The sequence below is a fragment of the Vulpes lagopus genome, chromosome 1, assembly GCF_018345385.1.
Source record: "Vulpes lagopus strain Blue_001 chromosome 1, ASM1834538v1, whole genome shotgun sequence".
Lineage (NCBI taxonomy): Eukaryota > Metazoa > Chordata > Mammalia > Carnivora > Canidae > Vulpes > Vulpes lagopus.
The window spans coordinates 145,050,928-145,068,228 of record NC_054824.1 but is presented as its reverse complement, the minus strand read 5'-3'; the positions used below and the strand labels follow the sequence as shown (position 1 = coordinate 145,068,228).

General features: G+C 54.4%; 3 protein-coding genes across 13 annotated transcripts; 2 read left to right on the top strand and 1 right to left on the bottom strand.

Moving 5' to 3' along the window:
* Nucleotides 1-444: 444 nt before the first annotated feature.
* MRPL24 (mitochondrial ribosomal protein L24) lies at nucleotides 445-4,334 on the top strand. Of its 3 annotated transcripts, none has more exons than XM_041751048.1 (6): nucleotides 445-593; nucleotides 2,460-2,810; nucleotides 2,891-2,986; nucleotides 3,186-3,289; nucleotides 3,566-3,696; nucleotides 3,796-4,334. In XM_041751048.1, exons 2-6 carry the CDS (start codon nucleotides 2,628-2,630, stop codon nucleotides 3,930-3,932), a joined length of 651 nt encoding a protein of 216 aa, XP_041606982.1. In that variant the 5' UTR covers nucleotides 445-593; nucleotides 2,460-2,627; the 3' UTR covers nucleotides 3,933-4,334. The 3 variants fall into 3 exon arrangements, with proteins under 3 accessions (XP_041606982.1, XP_041606986.1, XP_041606990.1); XM_041751052.1 differs by having other exon boundaries at nucleotides 574-702; nucleotides 2,463-2,810; XM_041751056.1 differs by lacking the exon at nucleotides 445-593 and adding an exon at nucleotides 613-702.
* METTL25B (methyltransferase like 25B) lies at nucleotides 4,306-11,793 on the bottom strand. Of its 9 annotated transcripts, none has more exons than XM_041750978.1 (8): nucleotides 11,633-11,793; nucleotides 7,657-7,781; nucleotides 7,341-7,448; nucleotides 6,944-7,006; nucleotides 6,611-6,754; nucleotides 5,461-5,942; nucleotides 4,842-5,026; nucleotides 4,306-4,563 (listed from the first exon to the last, which is right to left on the bottom strand). In XM_041750978.1, the coding sequence occupies exons 1-8, from the start codon at nucleotides 11,778-11,780 to the stop codon at nucleotides 4,442-4,444; spliced, it is 1,377 nt and encodes a 458-aa protein (XP_041606912.1). In that variant the 5' UTR covers nucleotides 11,781-11,793; the 3' UTR covers nucleotides 4,306-4,441. The 9 variants fall into 9 exon arrangements, with proteins under 9 accessions (XP_041606912.1, XP_041606924.1, XP_041606954.1 ...); XM_041750990.1 differs by having other exon boundaries at nucleotides 7,341-7,533; nucleotides 11,540-11,666; XM_041751020.1 differs by having other exon boundaries at nucleotides 11,540-11,666.
* Nucleotides 11,661-16,891, top strand: ISG20L2 (interferon stimulated exonuclease gene 20 like 2). Its single transcript, XM_041751042.1, has 4 exons — nucleotides 11,661-11,798; nucleotides 12,274-13,122; nucleotides 14,935-15,135; nucleotides 15,988-16,891. The coding sequence occupies exons 2-4, from the start codon at nucleotides 12,391-12,393 to the stop codon at nucleotides 16,099-16,101; spliced, it is 1,047 nt and encodes a 348-aa protein (XP_041606976.1). The 5' UTR covers nucleotides 11,661-11,798; nucleotides 12,274-12,390; the 3' UTR covers nucleotides 16,102-16,891.
* Nucleotides 16,892-17,301: the final 410 nt, after the last annotated feature.

Sequence of the window (17,301 nt, the reverse complement as noted above, 5' to 3'; positions counted from 1 at the left end):
CCCAGTGCACGGAGTGCGCGGAGTGGCCAGAGCAGGTCAGCATCTTCCACGCCTCCCAGAGCTGACATTTTGTGACAAGCTTATGGACTGGCCTTTGAAGGGCCCACGTTTCATCCCTTCCTGCAGAAGCCCTAAGGCAGTTTCTTAACCTGCCCTGCCCCCTGCAGCAGACTGGGGGGCGCGGGGAGAGGACCGTCCGCAGCCCAGCCTGGAAAGGGAGGCCCTGTGTTTCCAATAGGAAGCCACAATCCTCTAGAAAATGGAGACTTCCTCTCTGGAAACTACAATTTCCAGCGGCCCTCGGCAGAGCGCGTGCGGGGACTTGCCCCGGCGCCGCAGCCTAGCCTTCCCGGCCTTCAACTCCCGACGTGCCTCTCGGTGTTCTTACGCTGCCTGATTTCCTACCCGACCAAATTTCCTGTTTCCAGCTCGCCTCATAGTGACGGACGGACTACAACTCCCAGCCTGCAGCGCGAGGTTGATTTGCGCGTCGGCTCCGCATTTGGACTCCCATTTCCCAGAAAGCCGAGGGACAGGGGCGGCGGGCTCAGGGCGCATGTGCGGGCGGCGCGGCGGCGCGACGGGAAGCGGAGGTGAGCGACCGGCGCCCGCGGTCCTGACCTCGTCGGGCTCGCCCGGGAACTGGGGGCGGGAAAGATCTTGGTTTGCCCGGGCCGTGGCTCGGTTAGCTGCTTGGAGCCGGTGGGTGCTGAGGACTGCTGGGGCCGGGGGCGGGCGGGACGGGCTTCCCGAGGACAGCCCCTCTGGGGTGTGTGGGCGCGGAGGGCCGGATCCTGGGGGTCCCCCCGCCCCCCGGGGCTGCACCGCGCGCGGCCGAGCAGCGACCCCGCGGGCGTCCTGGCCGGGACGCCGGTGAACTAGCTCCCGGGGCTCCGTCGTCCACGGGCTGGCCTAGTGCTCGCACCTGCCGCTTCCCCCCAGCGTCGGGGTCGGCCGATCTGCGCTCCGAAGCGGGTATCCGGTGCACATGGGAACCCCGAGGCCGCCGTTGGTCGGCAGGACGTTGGCAACTTTTTTTCCACGTGAAGAAATAGAAAAATGGGGATCTCTGGGTGGCGCAGCGGTTTGGCGCCTGCCTTTGGCCCAGGGCGCGATCCTGGAGACCCGGGATCGAGTCCCACATCGGGCTCCCGGTGCATGGAGCCTGCTTCTCCCTCTGCCTGTGTCTCTGCCTCTCTCTCTCTCTCTGTGACTATCATAAAAAAATAAAGTAAAATAAAATAAAATAAAATAGAAAAGTGATCCGACGTTTCAGATAAACCACTTGGTTTCTTTTCTTTTTATCCCAGTGTGCATAGTTGGAACCTGTAAACAAATGTCGTGAAAGGAACTGTGCCCCCAAACAGTTCCTTTGCCCGGAACAAGTCCTGGGGCTCTCTCCTTCACGTAAATGTTTAAAGCCTGTGCCAGAATATGTATGTGTTTTTTTTTTTTTAATTTGCCTAAGCAGCACAATGCTATTTGCATTATTCTGTACTTTGTTAAAATATTAGTAGTTTGAAGGACACCAACAACCCTGTAAAGTTTCAAGGATGACAAAACTAGCCCAGGCATTAAGTTGCCCTGGGTCCCAGAGGAAGATGCTGAGCTAGTGGGCACCCAGGTCTCCGTGCCCTCCTTGTGCCACAGGAGTGCGCTTTATTTGCACTTTTAAGTGAGACTGTGCTTAGCTGTAAAATAACATTAACGATCCCTGCTCCATCCCCCCCCCCGTTTTTTCCTTTTTTTTTTTTTTTAATTTTTTTATTTGCACTTTTAAGTGAGACTGTGCTTAGCTGTAAAATAACATTAACGATCCCTGCTCCATCCCCCCCCCCCCGTTTTTTCCTTTTTTTCTTTAAGATTTTATTCATTCATGAGAGACACAGAGAGAGGCAGAGACATAGGCAGAGGGAGAAGCAGGCTCCATGCAGGGAGCTCGACGTGGGACTGGATCCCGGGTCTCCAGGATCACACCCCGGGCCGAAGGCAGTGCTAAACCGCTGGGCCACCGGGGCTGCCCCATTTTTTCCCTTTTTAAAAAAAGATTTATGTATTTCTTAGAGTGCCCGGGGGAGGGGGGTGGGCAGGAATCTCTCTCCGCTGAACTTGAAGTCCAAAGTAGGGCTGATCTCACAACCCTGAGATCAGGACCTGAATGGAAATCCAGATTCAGTGGCACCTGGGTGGCTCAGCGGTTGAGCGTCTGCCTTTGGTTCAGGGCAGGTCTCGGTTCAGGGCTGGAACTAGATGGCATGGCATGGTCTCTGGCCTCAGGGAACTTTTTGGACCTTGAAATCAGATATGTGTGGGTTTGAACGTCAGTTCTCATATAGTAGCTTTATGAGCACAGACAAGTCACTGAACTTCTGTTAAGTCTTCCTTGCATCTTTGCCCACATGTCTCTATCCGTCTATTCTGGGGGTTTGTTTTTTAATCTTTTTTTTTTTTTTTTTCAGCAGGCTCCACACTCAATGTGTGGGGCTTGAACTCAGGACCCTGAGATTAAGACTCAACATGCTCTCCTGACTGAGCTGGCCAGGTGCCCCTCTGTCCGTCTTCTTGAAAGCTGACTAGGAAGGTTTCTGGATCTTCCCTGGCCAGGGGATTCCTCACGGCCTCCAGCCATGCGTCTCTCTGCCCTGCTGGCCTTGGCATCCAAGGTCACTCTGCCCCGAGACTACCGCTATGGGATGAGCCGCCCAGGCTCTCTCGCAGACAGGAGGAAGAATCCTCCAGGGACTAGGCGGCGCCGGGTGGCTGTGGAACCCATCTCTGATGAAGACTGGCATCTGTTCTGTGGGGACACAGTGAGAGCCTTGGATGGGGCAGAGTGGTGGGGGTCTCCCAGGGCAGAGGTCCCCTCCCCAACCCACATGTCTTCCCGCAGGTAGAGATCCTAGAAGGCAAAGATGCTGGGAAGCAAGGCAAAGTGGTGCAAGTCATCCGGCAGCGCAACTGGGTGGTCCTGGAGGGCCTGAATACAGTGAGTGGAGAGAGGATGGGGGGCTCAGGAAGCCCGTCCCGTGTCACTCTCCGTGAAGAGCAGCCAGGGAAGGAGGGAGGGAGACTAGCTGCAGGGGTGGTGGACAGCCGACCGTGCTGTTCACTGGGGCCGAGTGCTAGCTGTGGGAGGCAGGCCCTGTCACAGTCCTTGGTTTTCACGTCCCTTCTCTTTTGGACAGCACTACCGCTATGTTGGCAAGACCGCCGAGTCCCGGGGAACCATGATCCCTAGTGAAGCTCCCTTGCTTCACCACCAGGTCAAATTGGTGGATCCCGTGGACAGGTAAACACAGGGGCTCTGGCCAGAGGGCTCCCCTCTGTGAGTCTGCGTAGGTGTTGGTCACGCATACCAACGCATTCCAAAAGGAATGGTGGGTCGGATGTTCTGAAGTTGAGAGGGGACATCTGTCTCATGGATGTGACCCCTACAGGTCACCCGGGTTAGAGATGGAACAGCAACAAGATGGTGACCTTCATGTTTTCAGCCATTGACTTTTTGGGGTGAAATGCAGCAGGAAGACCGGGTTCTCAGGCTGGATTTCTCTTTTACATCCACCAGGAAGCCCACTGAGGTGGAATGGAGGTTCACGGAGGCAGGCGAGCGGGTACGTGTCTCCTCAAGATCGGGAAGAATTATCCCCAAACCTGATTTTCCCAGAGCTGATGGCATCGTCCCTGAAACATGGACTGGTAAGGCTGGGGGGAGGGGCAGGAAGGTGGGCTGGGGGGAGGAGTGGGAGGGAGGGTGAAGAAGCCCTCCCGCCCATCTTCTTTTCTCTGGCTCGACAGATGGCCCCAAAGACACATCAGTGGAAGATGCTCTCGAAAGAACCTATGTGCCCCGTTTAAAGACACTGGAGGAAGAGGTGATGGAGGCCATGGGGATCCAGGAGACGCGAAGACACAAGAAAGTCTACTGGTATTGAGCCTGGGAGAGCACTCCTTCCTCTGCTTCTAGCCCTGAAGGACAGGCCACTCCTGCTGCAGACACCAGCAAAGAGCCAGGAGTCCTCCCCTGGGTGCAGCCTCCCCATCCTCTGGTAGCCTGGCACCCCTAACCACAGTGCACTGGCTTCTGGGACTGACGCAAGAGGTGTTGGTCCTCACACAATGATAGAGCCTGGATGGAAGTTAGCCAGCTTCCAGGGGGGCCAGGCCTGCAGGTTGTGGGAGAGAGACTGTCCGTGTCTATGTCTATGTCCGTGGGTGTGGGTGGTCCAGCTGTGGCAACTCTACGACTCAGTAGGGGTTGGTGCACGTCTGTGTTTTCTTACACTGACTAGAAATGGCAAGGAAATAAAGATTTCACTTGTTTAATAAATTAAAAATAAAATTTTACATAGCATGATGTTATCAGAGATACCAGAGTTCCAGGAACAAAGAATACTGGTTCTTTGGGCAAGTGTGGTGGCTGGGTGGTTTCAGAGAGGGTTTGTCAGCTGTCTTCCATCTCCAGAAGAGAGAGGGCTTCACCCAGGGGCCTCTTGGTAGCCACTAGAACCAGGTTTCTGGGTGAGAGTGCAGGACTGAAGATTGGCAGGAGCTCAGCATAGAAGCCTAGGAGAAAGGCAGGGCCGTGCTCAAACTCCACTCAGATTAGGCTCCTTGCCTAACCTATGCATAGCCCTTCCCCTTGCCTCCCAGGGGAGGCCTCAGGCTATCTAGGGAGACCTAGTTCTCTACCAGGAATGTGGGGGTTCTGGCTTAACATGCAGCTCACGGATGTGGGCCTGATGAATGGGAACGTGCACTGACCAGCCCTCTTCGCCACCACCCCCCGACCAGGGAGGAACCCAGGCTACCCAGCAGGTGTGGGAGTTGGTAGCCACCCTTACCCTGCTCCTGAACATACAGCAGCCGGTCCAGCAGAATCAGTGTCTCTACCAGTGGGGCCAGAAGCAAGGCCAGGCTGAAGAAGGCCACCACTCGGTTCTCCTGGGCCTGGTGGGCCTGAAGGGCAGCCACATTCAGTGGCAGCTGAGGATCCAGCCCCACCCGCCGGAGTCCCCGCCGCACGTATCTGTGGGGTCAGCCACAGACAGCAATCAGTTTGCTTTTAGGAACCTCTGCCTCCCACTCAAAACTGCTTCCCTAACCCAGCTGGAACTTTGCTCTGTGTGCTACCTACTGCGCATTTTCAGATGTTTCCCTGGCTGTGAGCTGTCTATCAGATAGCAAATTAATCGCAAAATTTACTTTCAGCTAGATCTGTCCGACTATTCAGCCATTTTTTTGCATTTAAGAAATTTGATAGAGTTGTCTGATAAAAAACTGCCTTCCTAAAGATGTTGAGGAGCTGCCCCTGAGACTTCAAAATCAACCCCCTGGGCACATCTGGAATGTCCTTCAGGATAAACTGACAAGTGAAGATGGGAGGGGCATCAGACCTGCAGTTGGTGATGTCCCCTCATCAACTCCCCCCCCCCCCCCCCCCCCCCCCCCCCCCGGCCTCACTCTTCAATCTTCAGCTCGTGGACCCTGGGGATCCCCTGCACGCCTGGCCGACGCAGCTCGGGCTGGGCACCCCGGATGACGGTCTCCAGTGCTGCCCGGTAGCAGTGGGTCCGGAGGCCAGGGCCTGATTTCTGCAGCCGCTCTGCATACTCCTCCAGGGCGTGGCAGGCTCCTTCCCGCAGCCTGTAAGGCAGCTCATGGCCGGGCAGCCCAGCCACCCATTGACTCAGTGGGTAGCCACCAGGGTCACTCAACTTCATGTAGCAGCAGCCCACCGAAGCCAGGGCCACCACTTGAGGACAGGAGAAGTGCCTCAGCAAGGTAACGCTCAGATCCCCACAGGCATGCAGGCCTGTCAGCAGCAAACGGGCCCTGCTCTGAGGTGAGGTGTCCAGAGGAAGCAGAAGCTCTTCACACAGGGCCGTAGGCTCTACCCACCTAACCACGTGGTGAGGGGAGTATCGAGGGCTGGCTCGGACCACCTGTGAGGCAGGAAAGAACACAGGCAGGTGGGAAGTCTGTCTGCTGTCCCTGGGCCATGTCAGGTCATAGGAAGGGACATGTCCCCTGCATTCCTTCCCCAGGAAAGAAGCTGGAGAATGGGAGAGCTGGGCCTTGAATCAGGAGACAGGCTGAACTCTGGGCTTATCACAAACCCCAAACCTCTCTGTGTTCTGGCTCCCTCCTCTGTCAGAAGCCTGGTACCTTACCGGCCACCTCGCACGTGGCTGGAAGGACACACCAGTGTGCAAAGTACTTGGTAACTAGAAAGTGCCTTTAAGATGTGAGGAGGCAGGGAAACCTGGGTGGCTCAGCAGTTTAGCGCTGCCTTCAGCCCAAGGCCTGATCCTGGAGATCTGGGATCGAGTCCCACATCAGGCTCCACGCAGGGAGCCTGTGCCTGTGTCCCTCTGCCTGTGTCTCTGCCTCTCTCTCTCTGTGTTTCTCATGAATAAATAAACAAAATCTTAAAAAAAAAAAAAAAGATGTGAGGAGGCTCTGGTGTAGGGAGCCCATGGGCAAGGGGCAGCAGAGTTAGGTTAGAGACCACCACCTCAATCTCAGAAACTGAAGAGTGAGTCCAGCCTTGGTGCCCGATTCCAGCCAACCAGACCCTCCCCTACAGCCCTGGCTGCAGAAGTTGGCCTACCTGTGGGTGCCTCTTCTCTTCCTTCTCCAGAGCCTGCAGCAGCTCCTGGTCCAGGCGCTGGGCTCTCTGCACCAGCCTCTGGTCCCCCTCAATGCTCTTCACCAGCAGCCCCAGCCCCAAGGACATGAACCGGGAGAGATGGCCCTGCAGTCACAAGAGGGAGGGTGAAGACAGCCCCACTCAGTGTTCCCTCTACTGGCAGCCTCCCTAGCCTCCCTGGACACCTGAGGCTCTGGCCCCCAAAAGGCTCATCTACCCTGACTTCCACGACTCCTCAGCATCTGCCTCCAGCTTTCTATCCCCACAACTCAAACTATCAGGGGTCTGACTCACCTGGCCTGAACCTATATCCACAACCTGGGTGCAGCCCGTGAGGTCACTCAGCTTCTTCACCAGCTACAAGAGGAGGGAACAAAGCTCTCCTGGCCACTGGTTGCTGGCTCCCAGAGCAAACACCCATAATGAGGGTGGAGGAGCTGCAGAGGGTAGAGGAAGATGGACAGAGGGCCACAGAAGAGACAGTAGATATGGAAACCAAGAGCAAGGGTGCTGCCCCCAGGCTCAGGTGGTTCTTACTACTCAGCACCGAGAAGAGCTACGTGTTGAAGCCCTGAGCACGCTATGGAGGGGCAAGACAGGAAGATACAGCCACCAACCAACCCATCAAAGGACGAACATATAAAACAAACACAGCATCGAGGGGATGGCCCCTCAGTGCCAGTCGTCTCACCTCCCCCAGCCTCCGGATCTCATGCTGCTTCTTGGGCCTGACGTGTTTCCGGAAGGGAGCTGTCAGCCGGGAGCTCTGGCTGGGGTTCTCCAGGAACTCCGAAGGAGTCTGAAACCCAGGTGTCCGGGTAAAGGCCAGGGCACAGGCTGTAGACTTCAGGGCCAGCAGGGAAAGTGGCCACACCGACCTGTACCTGAGATAGGCCAGCCCCAGTGAATGGCTCTATTACATCCTAACTGTGCCAGTTTACAATTCAGGAAGTCCCAGGGGGACTCTGAGTCTGAGTCCCCCAGCACGGGGCCCCTCTTGCCCATACCTGACCACTTCCCCTTCCCCAGGCATCCCCAGCAGCTGCGTGGCCAGCTGTGGTGGGTTCAGTCCATCCAGCGCTTCCTGCCATGAGCGAGGAAGTGTGCCCCACAAGTTGTCTGTAAAGAATTCCTGCAGGAGAAGGGGAGAAGCAGTCAATTTCTTTAAAAAAAAAAAAAAAAAGATTTATTTATTTATTCATTCATTCATTCATTCATTCATGATAGACATAGACACAGGCAGAGACACAGGCAGAGGAAGAAGCAGGCTCCATGCCAGGAGCCCGATGTGGGACTCGATCCCGGGACTCCAGGATGGCATCCTGGGCCAAAGGCAGGTGGAGAAGCAGTCAATTAGCCACTCCTCCCTGCCCCTCTGGACACAGGGCCTGGCTGGCTGCAGCCAGCAGGTGCCTCCTGCCCAACCCAGTCACCTCTCTCTGAAGCCTGTTCTGCCTCCCCCTCCCTCCTCGGGGACCAAAGGACTTTGTGGACATACCTCTCCTTGCAGCACCTTCCCTGCTATGTGTGTTTTCTCCATTCAACTGAACCTAAGGGCAGGGACAGTGTCCCATCTGCATCCCCAACACCGCAGTGACAGACCTGTGGTGTTAGCACATCGCCATTTAACAATCTACCAGTATATGCACCGAACACTTTATATGTCAGACATTGGATATAATAATGCATTTTTATTCATTCATTCATTCAACAGCAATTCTGGAGCTTTGGTTACACACCAAGCTCTAGTTTGGGCTCAGATGATACAACAACTGATACAACAAGGAACCAGAGAGAATTCTTGCTCTCACAAAGTTTACATTAAAACAAACTTCAGGCAACACTGAATGCTACATAGACAATAAGACACTAACGAAACAGTAACACATGAAGTTTGAGAGAGCACTACTTTGGAGAGGATAAGGAGGGAAGACCTGTCTGAGCAGCTGGCACCTGAACTGAGATGTGATGATGAGCACACACCAGCAGGTTAAGAAAGGCCAGTCAGTGGCTGCCAGAGGTCGGGCAGCTAGGGAAATGCAGCTGGGCCAGGGAGGAGTAAAAAAGTACAAACTGCCACTTATAAAATAAACACATCACACAGGTGTAATGTGCAACAAGATGACTATAGCTAATAACACTGTACTGCATATCTGAAAGTTCCTGAAGAGTACATTTTAAAAGTTCTTATCCCAGAGCAAACCTAACTTTAGAGGTGAACGATGTCAACTATACTCACTGTGGCAATCATTTTGCAATATACACAAATATCAGATCGTTACATTGTATACCTAATATATGTCTCATGTCTCAATAGAAAAAAGTTCAGCCATGGGCAGCCGGGTGGCTCAGCGGTTTAGCTCAGTGGTTTAGCACGGCCTTCAGCCCAGGGCGTGATCCTGGAGCCCCGGGATCGAGTCCGACGTCAGGCTCCCTGCATGGAGCCTGCTTCTCCCTCTGCCTGTGTCTCTGCCTCTCTCTCCCTCTGTGTGTGTGTGTGTCTCATGAATAAATAAAATCTTTTTTTTTTTTTTGACACACACACACACAGAGGAGAGAGAGGCAGAGACACAGGCAGAGGGAGAAGCAGGCTCCATGCAGGGAGCCTGACGTCGGACTCGATCCCGGGGCTCCAGGATCACGCCCTGGGCTGAAGGCCGCGCTAAACCGCTGAGCCACTGGTGCTGCCCAATAAATAAAATCTTAAAAAAAAAAAAAAAGTTCAGCTAAATAGCAAATACTTAGAAAATATTTTAATATGCTGTGCACTGTCCAAAACATTTTCCATGTGTCAATGCATTTAATCCTCAAACAACCCTATTAGATAAGTACTATCTTCTCTCCCATTTTACAAATAAGGTGACCGACACACAGCAACTAACTCTTTCAACTCAAAAAGCTAGTAAGCAGCAAAGCTGGGATCTGAAACCAACTGGACTCTAGTTCTTGCTCCTAACCACTCTGCTCTACTGCCTTCCTGTGGAAGAAAACCCTCCAGGCACACAAGTAACTGCAAAGGCCCAGGTACCCGCCATGTTTGTAGCACAAAAATCAGGCCAGTGTAGGAGCCGCAGAATGAACATGGGAGAAGCTTGTGTCAGACTTCATGAGGCAGCAGGGGGGACGCCTGCCTGGCTCAGTGGTTGAGCATCTGCCTTCAGCTTAGGTCATGATCCTGGGGTCCTGGGATCGAGTCCCTCCGTCTATGTCTCTTATAAATAAATACATAAAATCTTAAGAAAAAAAAAAGAGGCAGCAGGGGATGGGGATGGGTCATGCAGTGCTTTCTAGTTAATGGTAAGGAATTAAGATTTGATCAAAGCACCTCGAAAGCAAGGCACTATCTTGATCAGATTTACTTTTTTTAAAGTAAATTTTACACCCAATATGAGGCTCAAACTTACTACTCTGCCACTGACCGACCCAGCCAGGCGCCTGTGATCAGATTTACATTTTTATTTATTCATTTATTTTTAATTTAAATTCAGTTTGCCAACATATAATACAGCACCCAGTGCTTATCCCACCACAGTGCCCTCAGTGCCCCTCACCCAGTTACCCCATTCCCCCCCACCTCCCCTTCTGCCACCCTTGGTTTGTTTCTCAGAGTCAGGAGTCTCTCATGGTTTATCATCCTCTCTAATTTCTCCCCACTCAGTTCCCCTGCTTCCCTTATAGTACCTTTCACTATTTCTTATGTTCCACATGAGTGAGACTATATGATAACTATTTTTCTCCGACTGACTTATTTCACTCCAGATTTACATTTGAAAGAGCTCAATCAGGCTGCTTTGTGAAGAAATGTCATGGAGAAGAAGTGGACACAGAGGTTAGTTAGGAAATGGTCCAGGAGCAGAGGATGGTGGCTTAGTCCCCGGTGGCATCAATGGAGATGGAAACACAGGGGTGAGTCTGGTATCTATTCTGGAGACAGAGCCCCAGGAAGGGCCGGCGCGTACATCAATGAAGGAGAGAGCTGGACCAAGGATGCTTCTGGGTCTGGGGGCTGACAGTCAGTGGACGCTGGTGCCACTCATACATCAGCGCATTTACTCTTCAGGTGAACCCTCCGACGGGGATTACTGTGGCAGCTGAGAAACCCGGGCTAGGCGGAGTTTCTTCAGACGCCTAAGGCTGGCCCAGTAAAGGAGGCAGCTGGTCTGTCGGCCTCCAGAGCTCTCACTGTCCCTACACTACTGAGCCAAGGACTGACTCAAAGCTCGGGTGAAGAAGCACCTCGCACGTTCCCGGCAGGGCTCTGTGGTCCACACTTTGACCGTGGACTTGGGACGGTAAGAAAAACTACCTGTGTACTAGGAATGTTAACAGGTACGGGGCGGGGGGAGACGGTTCTAACCCTCTCTCGCACAGACACTAGGCTGAGACGCAGAGAAGAGAGGTCGGAAGCCTGCACCCCAGATTCTCGGCCCGCCGGGCGCACCCGCCCACACCCCCGGGGCCTCACGATGATGTAGGCGTCCACGATGGAGCGGTAGCGCGCCAGCACGCGGGTGAGGTTCACAGCCAGCTGCCTCCTCTGCTCCAGAGAGAGGCCGCGCGCCGAGACGCCGGGCATCCCGGGGGCAGGCGGCGGCGTCGGGAGCGGGGCGCGCTGAGCGGAGAGAGCGCCGGAGCCAGGCCCCACTCGGGGACCCCTTCCCCGGCCGTCGGCAGGCGCGGAAGACTGGACGCGCCCCTGACGTCACAGGTCGCGACGCGGCGCGGAGGGGGCGTCCCCGGGGGGCGGAGCACCGCGCAGCACGTCACAGAGGCGAGACGCGGCGTCCCGGCTCGCCCTTCCCCGCGCATTTCCCTCCTTGCCCGGAAGTGAGGCGGGCCCTGCGTGCGGCGTTTCCCGCGGGGCGCGGCCGTCCCACCTTCGAGTTGTACCTCCACGGGGCTAGAGGGGCCGGGGAGCGCATCCCGCCCCCGCCGCCCCCCACGCCGCCACCGCCGCCGCCGCCCCTGCCGCTGCTCACGCACTCAGACTCCCTGGCCTCGCTCCCGGAGGCGGGGGCGCTGCGGGCGCGCGCACGCCGGCCCCCAACGCGGTCCAACCCGCGCGCCTGCCGGCCCGGGCCTCGCCGCCGCGCACCCACTTCCGCATCCGGCGCCGGGCGCTTCCGCTCATAGCGGCGTCTGCCGGGAGGTAGGTGTGAGCGTCGGGGGCGCTCTCCTGGGCGGGGACCCCCCCCCCCCGGCCTGGGTTCCCTGGGCGGCTACATGTGGTCAGGGGACCTGTCTCGGGAGCAGGGCTGGGGCGCGGCGCCGGCGGAGGGTGACCGGCGGCCCCGGGGGCCGGCCCCGATTGCCGGCAAGCGCGCTCAGCCGCTCTCGGGCGGGCGATGCAGCCCCCGCTCCGGCTTTCCAGCTCCGCTTCCGAATGGGACTGAGCTCTGGAGAGTGCCAGTGACCCTTCCCAGGCCCTACAGTTGGTGCATTATGGGGCCGCGCCACAACCGAGGCCCTCCTGGCTCACACGGTGCCCCTGACATCCCTCCACATTACAGATTCGTTCCCACTCTGGGCAGTCGCTCGGATGCCTTTTCAACCTGCAGCCCACGCAGACAGGTCTTGTTTCCCAGGCCTGAAGGCTCTGTGATCAGGCTCCCTTTCTTTCCCAGGGTGTGCTACAGACCTCCAGATGTGGGCCTGTGGGATTCAGCAGAGGATGAGTCCTCTGTCGTGCTGTCGTCAGTAAGCCACTCTTCCCAACTGCTTTCCCGCTATCCACTGTCCTCATGTCTACCCTGCTTCTCAATCTGGATTTTGGGGAACCTCCCCCTAAAAAAGCCTTAGAGGGGAATGCCAAGCACCGAAAATTCGTCAAGAAGCGGCGGCTCTTGGAACGGAGGGGCTTTCTGAATAAGAAGAACCAGCCCCCGAGCAAGACACCTAAGCTACATTCAGAACCTATGAAGAAAGGGGAGACTCCTAAGGTGGATGGCACTTGGAAGGTTTCTCCCCTTCCAAAAAAGAAGGCAGTTGCCTCCAGCAGTGGACCAGAGCAGTCCCTGGACAAGAAGACTGCAGTGCCGTGGCTGACACCTGCCCCTCCACAGAAGGCTGGCTCTGCTTTGGCTAAAGTAGATTTGCTGGGGGAGTTCCAGAGTGCCCTTCCAAAGATTAGGAGCCACCCAACTCGCCCCCACAAGAAGGGCCCCCAGAAGAATCCTACTCAGAAGAATGCCCCACAGAATTCCATCCAGTCTCATTCAGACAATAAGTGCTCCGGAACAACCCAGAAAACACCGAAGAAGATGGTGGCCATTGACTGTGAAATGGTGGGCACGGGACCCAAGGGGCATGTCAGTTCCCTGGCTCGATGTAGCATTGTCAACTACCATGGAGATGTGCTCTATGACGAGTACATCCTTCCGCCCTGCCACATCGTGGACTACCGGACCAGGTGGAGTGGCATCCGGAAGCAGCACATGGTGAATGCTACACCCTTCAAGGTTGCACGGGGCCAGGTGAGAGGCATGGGGTACGACAGGAGCAGCAAGGTGGCTGCACTGAGGTGCAGATCCCTTTTCAGCAGAGGATATCGCCCTAGAAGGTGCCAAAGAAGTTTGGAGGAGGGAAGTGGGAGTGGACTGCCAGATGAAGGGGGCAGGCATGGTGAAGGCCCAGAAAGTTACACAGTTAACGGCTGTGCTGAAGCGAGTTAGCAGAGACCGAGCTGAACTCCCCAAAGGAATCATCACCTGGGAAACTAGGAACCTAGAGGACTAGCAGCACCACAGGGCAGAGTAGCAGGTGTGAATGGCGAGGGAATGGGCTTGATTTGGGAGTGCCTTGTAGAGATGTAGTTTGGGGTTGAGAACAGAGAGGTGGAGAGGGTTCCCAAGCAAGTGTGGGAAGTGTTGGTGGCAGGAGCTAGGTGGTTTGTATTCTTGGGACAGGTAGCCTGAAGCGGAGGGGTTGCGTGTCGGGCTCTCACCTCAGTCATGAGCAAACTTCTTTGTGGTAGCCCCATGCTGGACCCTGGGAGCATCACAGAAGGATGGGAAAAGGAAGGCGAACCTGGGAGGCACAGGGAGGAGGTGGAGGGGAAGCCAGCTGGTCTTCGGAGGCCTCCAGAGGGCGCCCATGATCCATATTTTTGTCTTTTCAACTTTACATTCTTAGTCTTCTTGGGACATGCTTTGTTCCACTAATTCTTTTCACTCCCTGGTAGTTGGAGGCTCTTCATCAGAGGCATAGGTGCTGAGTTTTAGAAAGTACTTGAGAGGTGTGCCACAGGCCACCAGTGAGCAGGGCTGGGAGAGGCAGAAGGTGGGATGGGTCTGAGATCTAGAATCTGCGCAGCTTGAATGAGGGCTGGATGTGAATTAATGTGCAGTAGAGGTGTTGGTGGACAGTAAACTGAAGGTGCGGTTAGGAGCAAGCAGGAACCTCATCAATTGGGCTCCCATTGAGTTTTTGTCATAAATGGATTCCCCAGTGCCCATGCCAGGGTGTGAGATGGGTACGTTCAGATGGTCTGGCCCCTTCCAGGGGGTTCCTGCTGGCTCTGCACGGATTGTAGGACTGTGGCTTTTGTTTACAACCTGTTTGGAGCCCTCTTGGGGAATGGCCTTGAGAGCTTGTGCCTTATTCTTGGTTGTCTTTTTGGTTGCATGCCCTCATGCGTTAAGATCCTGAAATGGTGAGGTGACCTGGTCCTGAGACTAGTGTGAATGAGGTTCCTGAGCAGCTGGTGAGTGAGTGGGAGGAGCTGTAGAGCTGATTTTCTGGGTTGCTTGACCGATTCCCTCTGCAGCCTGAGTCTACAGGTGATTCTTAAGCTTTTATAACTTATAGGTCCTTCCAGAGTCTGATGAAAATCAGAGACACTCCTCCCCAAGCACCATATATGTAACTATTGGCATATGATTTGGGGTTTCTTTTATCTTCCTGGAGCCCATCTTTGACTCCATTGGTTCAACCCTTATGTCTAAGGCCAGAATATGGTAATGGTTAGAGAACTTCACATAGCAAGCCAGAACTGAACTGGTTAGCAAACATCTGACACATGAGTGTGATTTGGGACTGGGGCAAATTAATGAGAAGATAAGGAGCCATTGGTGATAGGAGTCCAAACCAGGTTACACCACGGTAACAGCTGCTCATCACCTGGAGGTGAATCTCAGATGGAAGAAACGTTGTGGGAGAGGTCGAGGTAGGTGAGCACATGGTGCAAAGAGCTTGACAGGATCTATGACCACATTGGGCTTTCAGGATAGAGGGGCTCTTCTACCTTTACTGCCTCCTCACCACCGCCTTTTCTGCTCCTATTTCAGATCTTGAAGATACTCACAGGGAAGATAGTGGTGGGCCACGCCATCCACAACGACTTCAAAGCCCTTCAGTACTTCCACCCCAAGTCCCTCACCCGTGACACCTCCCACATTCCCCCCCTCAACCGGAAGGCTGACTGCCCAGAGAATGCCACTATGTCTCTGAAGAGTCTCACCAAGAAGCTTCTAAACCGGGATATCCAGGTAGTGTCTCCCCAGATGCTGTCAGGCCCCCAGCTTGGATGCTGGGGGGCCCTTCTTGCTGCAGGCACTGGCCCCGAAATTGCTCTGGTTGTAGATGCAGGTGGGCTGCTCTGATGGGAAGAGCTTTAGCAAAAGGGCCCAGTGTGTAGGGTAACAGTTCCTGCTTTCTACCTTACAGAATGTCCCAGAGGGTGCTTGGAAAGGGGGGAGGTCTTCAAGTGCTGGCAAAACCCTAACTGAGAAAAGAAAGCTTCTTCTTTAAAAAAAAAAAAAAAAAAGATTTTATTTATCTGTTTGTTTGTTTATTTATTTATGAGAGACAGAGAGAGAGAGAGGCAGAGACACAGGAAGAGGGAGAAGCAGGCTCCATGCAGGGAGCCTGATGTGGGACTCGATCCCTGGACTCCAGGATCACACCCTGAGCCAAAGGCAGATGCTCAACCACTGAGCCACCCAGGCATCCCGCACATAGTGCTTCTGAAAGTCCGCAAAGTGGATGCCAGGATCTCTTGTGTGGGCGACAGGTTTGCACTCAGAGAAAGGTGTCCTGCCTGACAGGAGGGTGAGCACACGTGTGTAGAGAGAGGTTGAGGTTGTGGGGAAGGTGGGAGACTCAAGGCCTGTCTGTGATCTGGTTGTTGTGTTTGCAGGGTGCCGAACAGCGTGGTGTGTATGGTCCACAGAAAGGTCTGAGGCAGACAGTGTCATAGGAGTTGAACCCTCAGAGGTCTCCGGCAGTGGCCCACTAACTCTGCAGCAGCAGCAGCATTTGTGGGGGCTGGGGAGAGCCAGTTGGGAAGGAAAGAAATAGTCTCTTGTGGCTTCATGATACTCTCTTTCTCCTGTATTCAGGTTGGGAAAAGTGGACATTCCTCCGTGGAAGATGCTCAGGCCACCATGGAGCTGTACAAGTTGGTTGAAGTCGAGTGGGAACAGCACCTGGCCCAGAATCCCCCAAAGGACTAATGGCAGTGGGGGCGCTGTGATGTGGGGATACAGAGGCGGCACCATACCCAGGAGAAAACGGGCCATGGACCAGTGGACAGCTCTACCAGCTCCACCTCTTCGCAAGCTCAAGCTGTGAGGGAGAGAGAGGCTCCACCCCAGGCTTAATATTCATTGAAATTTCCCCTCAGGTGTTGTGTTGTGTGTCTGGCTAAGTGTTCCGCGGAAGGAGGAAGCCTCCATGTCAGAAGCAGCCGTATACTGTTTACCTCTTCAATGGTGCTAACCGTGGGTCCCAGGGTGCTGGCTCCAGCAGGCCTTCTGACCTTCAAGGGGCAGGGCATACTGGGAAGTGTAGTTTCCCAAACTGCCTTATCGCCAGGGTGTCCCATTTTATGCCTTTTGTTCTCAAGTAATTAGCAGCACCTTGTTTCACTCTGAGAAGGACCCTGGTTGGATGATGGTGCTGCGAATCACAGACTCAGCTTTTGTCTCAGTCTCCACCTAGTTTGTGGGGGCATACTGCTTGTCCTTGCCACTCTGACCTCCCGAGGAGCCATCCCTGGTGAGAGCTTCAGTTCTCCTCTGGGTTACGCAGTAGAGGTAAGAGAGCGTGACTTGGAAATCAACTTTTCTGATTTAGGAAAGCAGTGTCTTTCCTAAAGTCATAGAGGATTAATTTAATTTAGATCTCACTTGGTAGGTTTAAAAAGAACTTAAAGTGTTTTCATGGGTTTTAGTCTTTTACTTTATTAAACCAAATCTCTAAAGACTCAAATTATTCCCTTGATAAATTTTTATAATGGAAAAACAATTGTGTGCTGTTTGTTGTTTAACGTTACGCTAAAAAGTGTTTACAAGGAGGGGCATCTGGCTGGCTCAAGTAGAGCACACAGTTCTTGATCTCTGGAGTTGTGAGTTCAAGCCCCACATTGGGCATAGAGCTTACTTGGGGGAAAAAAAAAAATCTTTGGCAGCCCTGGTGGCGCAGCGGTTTAGTCTGCCTGCGTCCCGGGGTGTGATCCTGGAGGTCTGGGATCGGGTCCCGCGTCGGGCTTCCTCCATGGAGCCTGCTTGTTCCTCTGCCTGTGTCTCTGCCTCTCTCTCTCTCTCTCTGAATAAATAAATAAATCTTAAAAAAAAAAAAAAATCTTGTCATAAGGCCTAATGGGGCTATGATGCTGTGAGGGGTTCCCAGATCTCTGTGGATAGCACTAACTG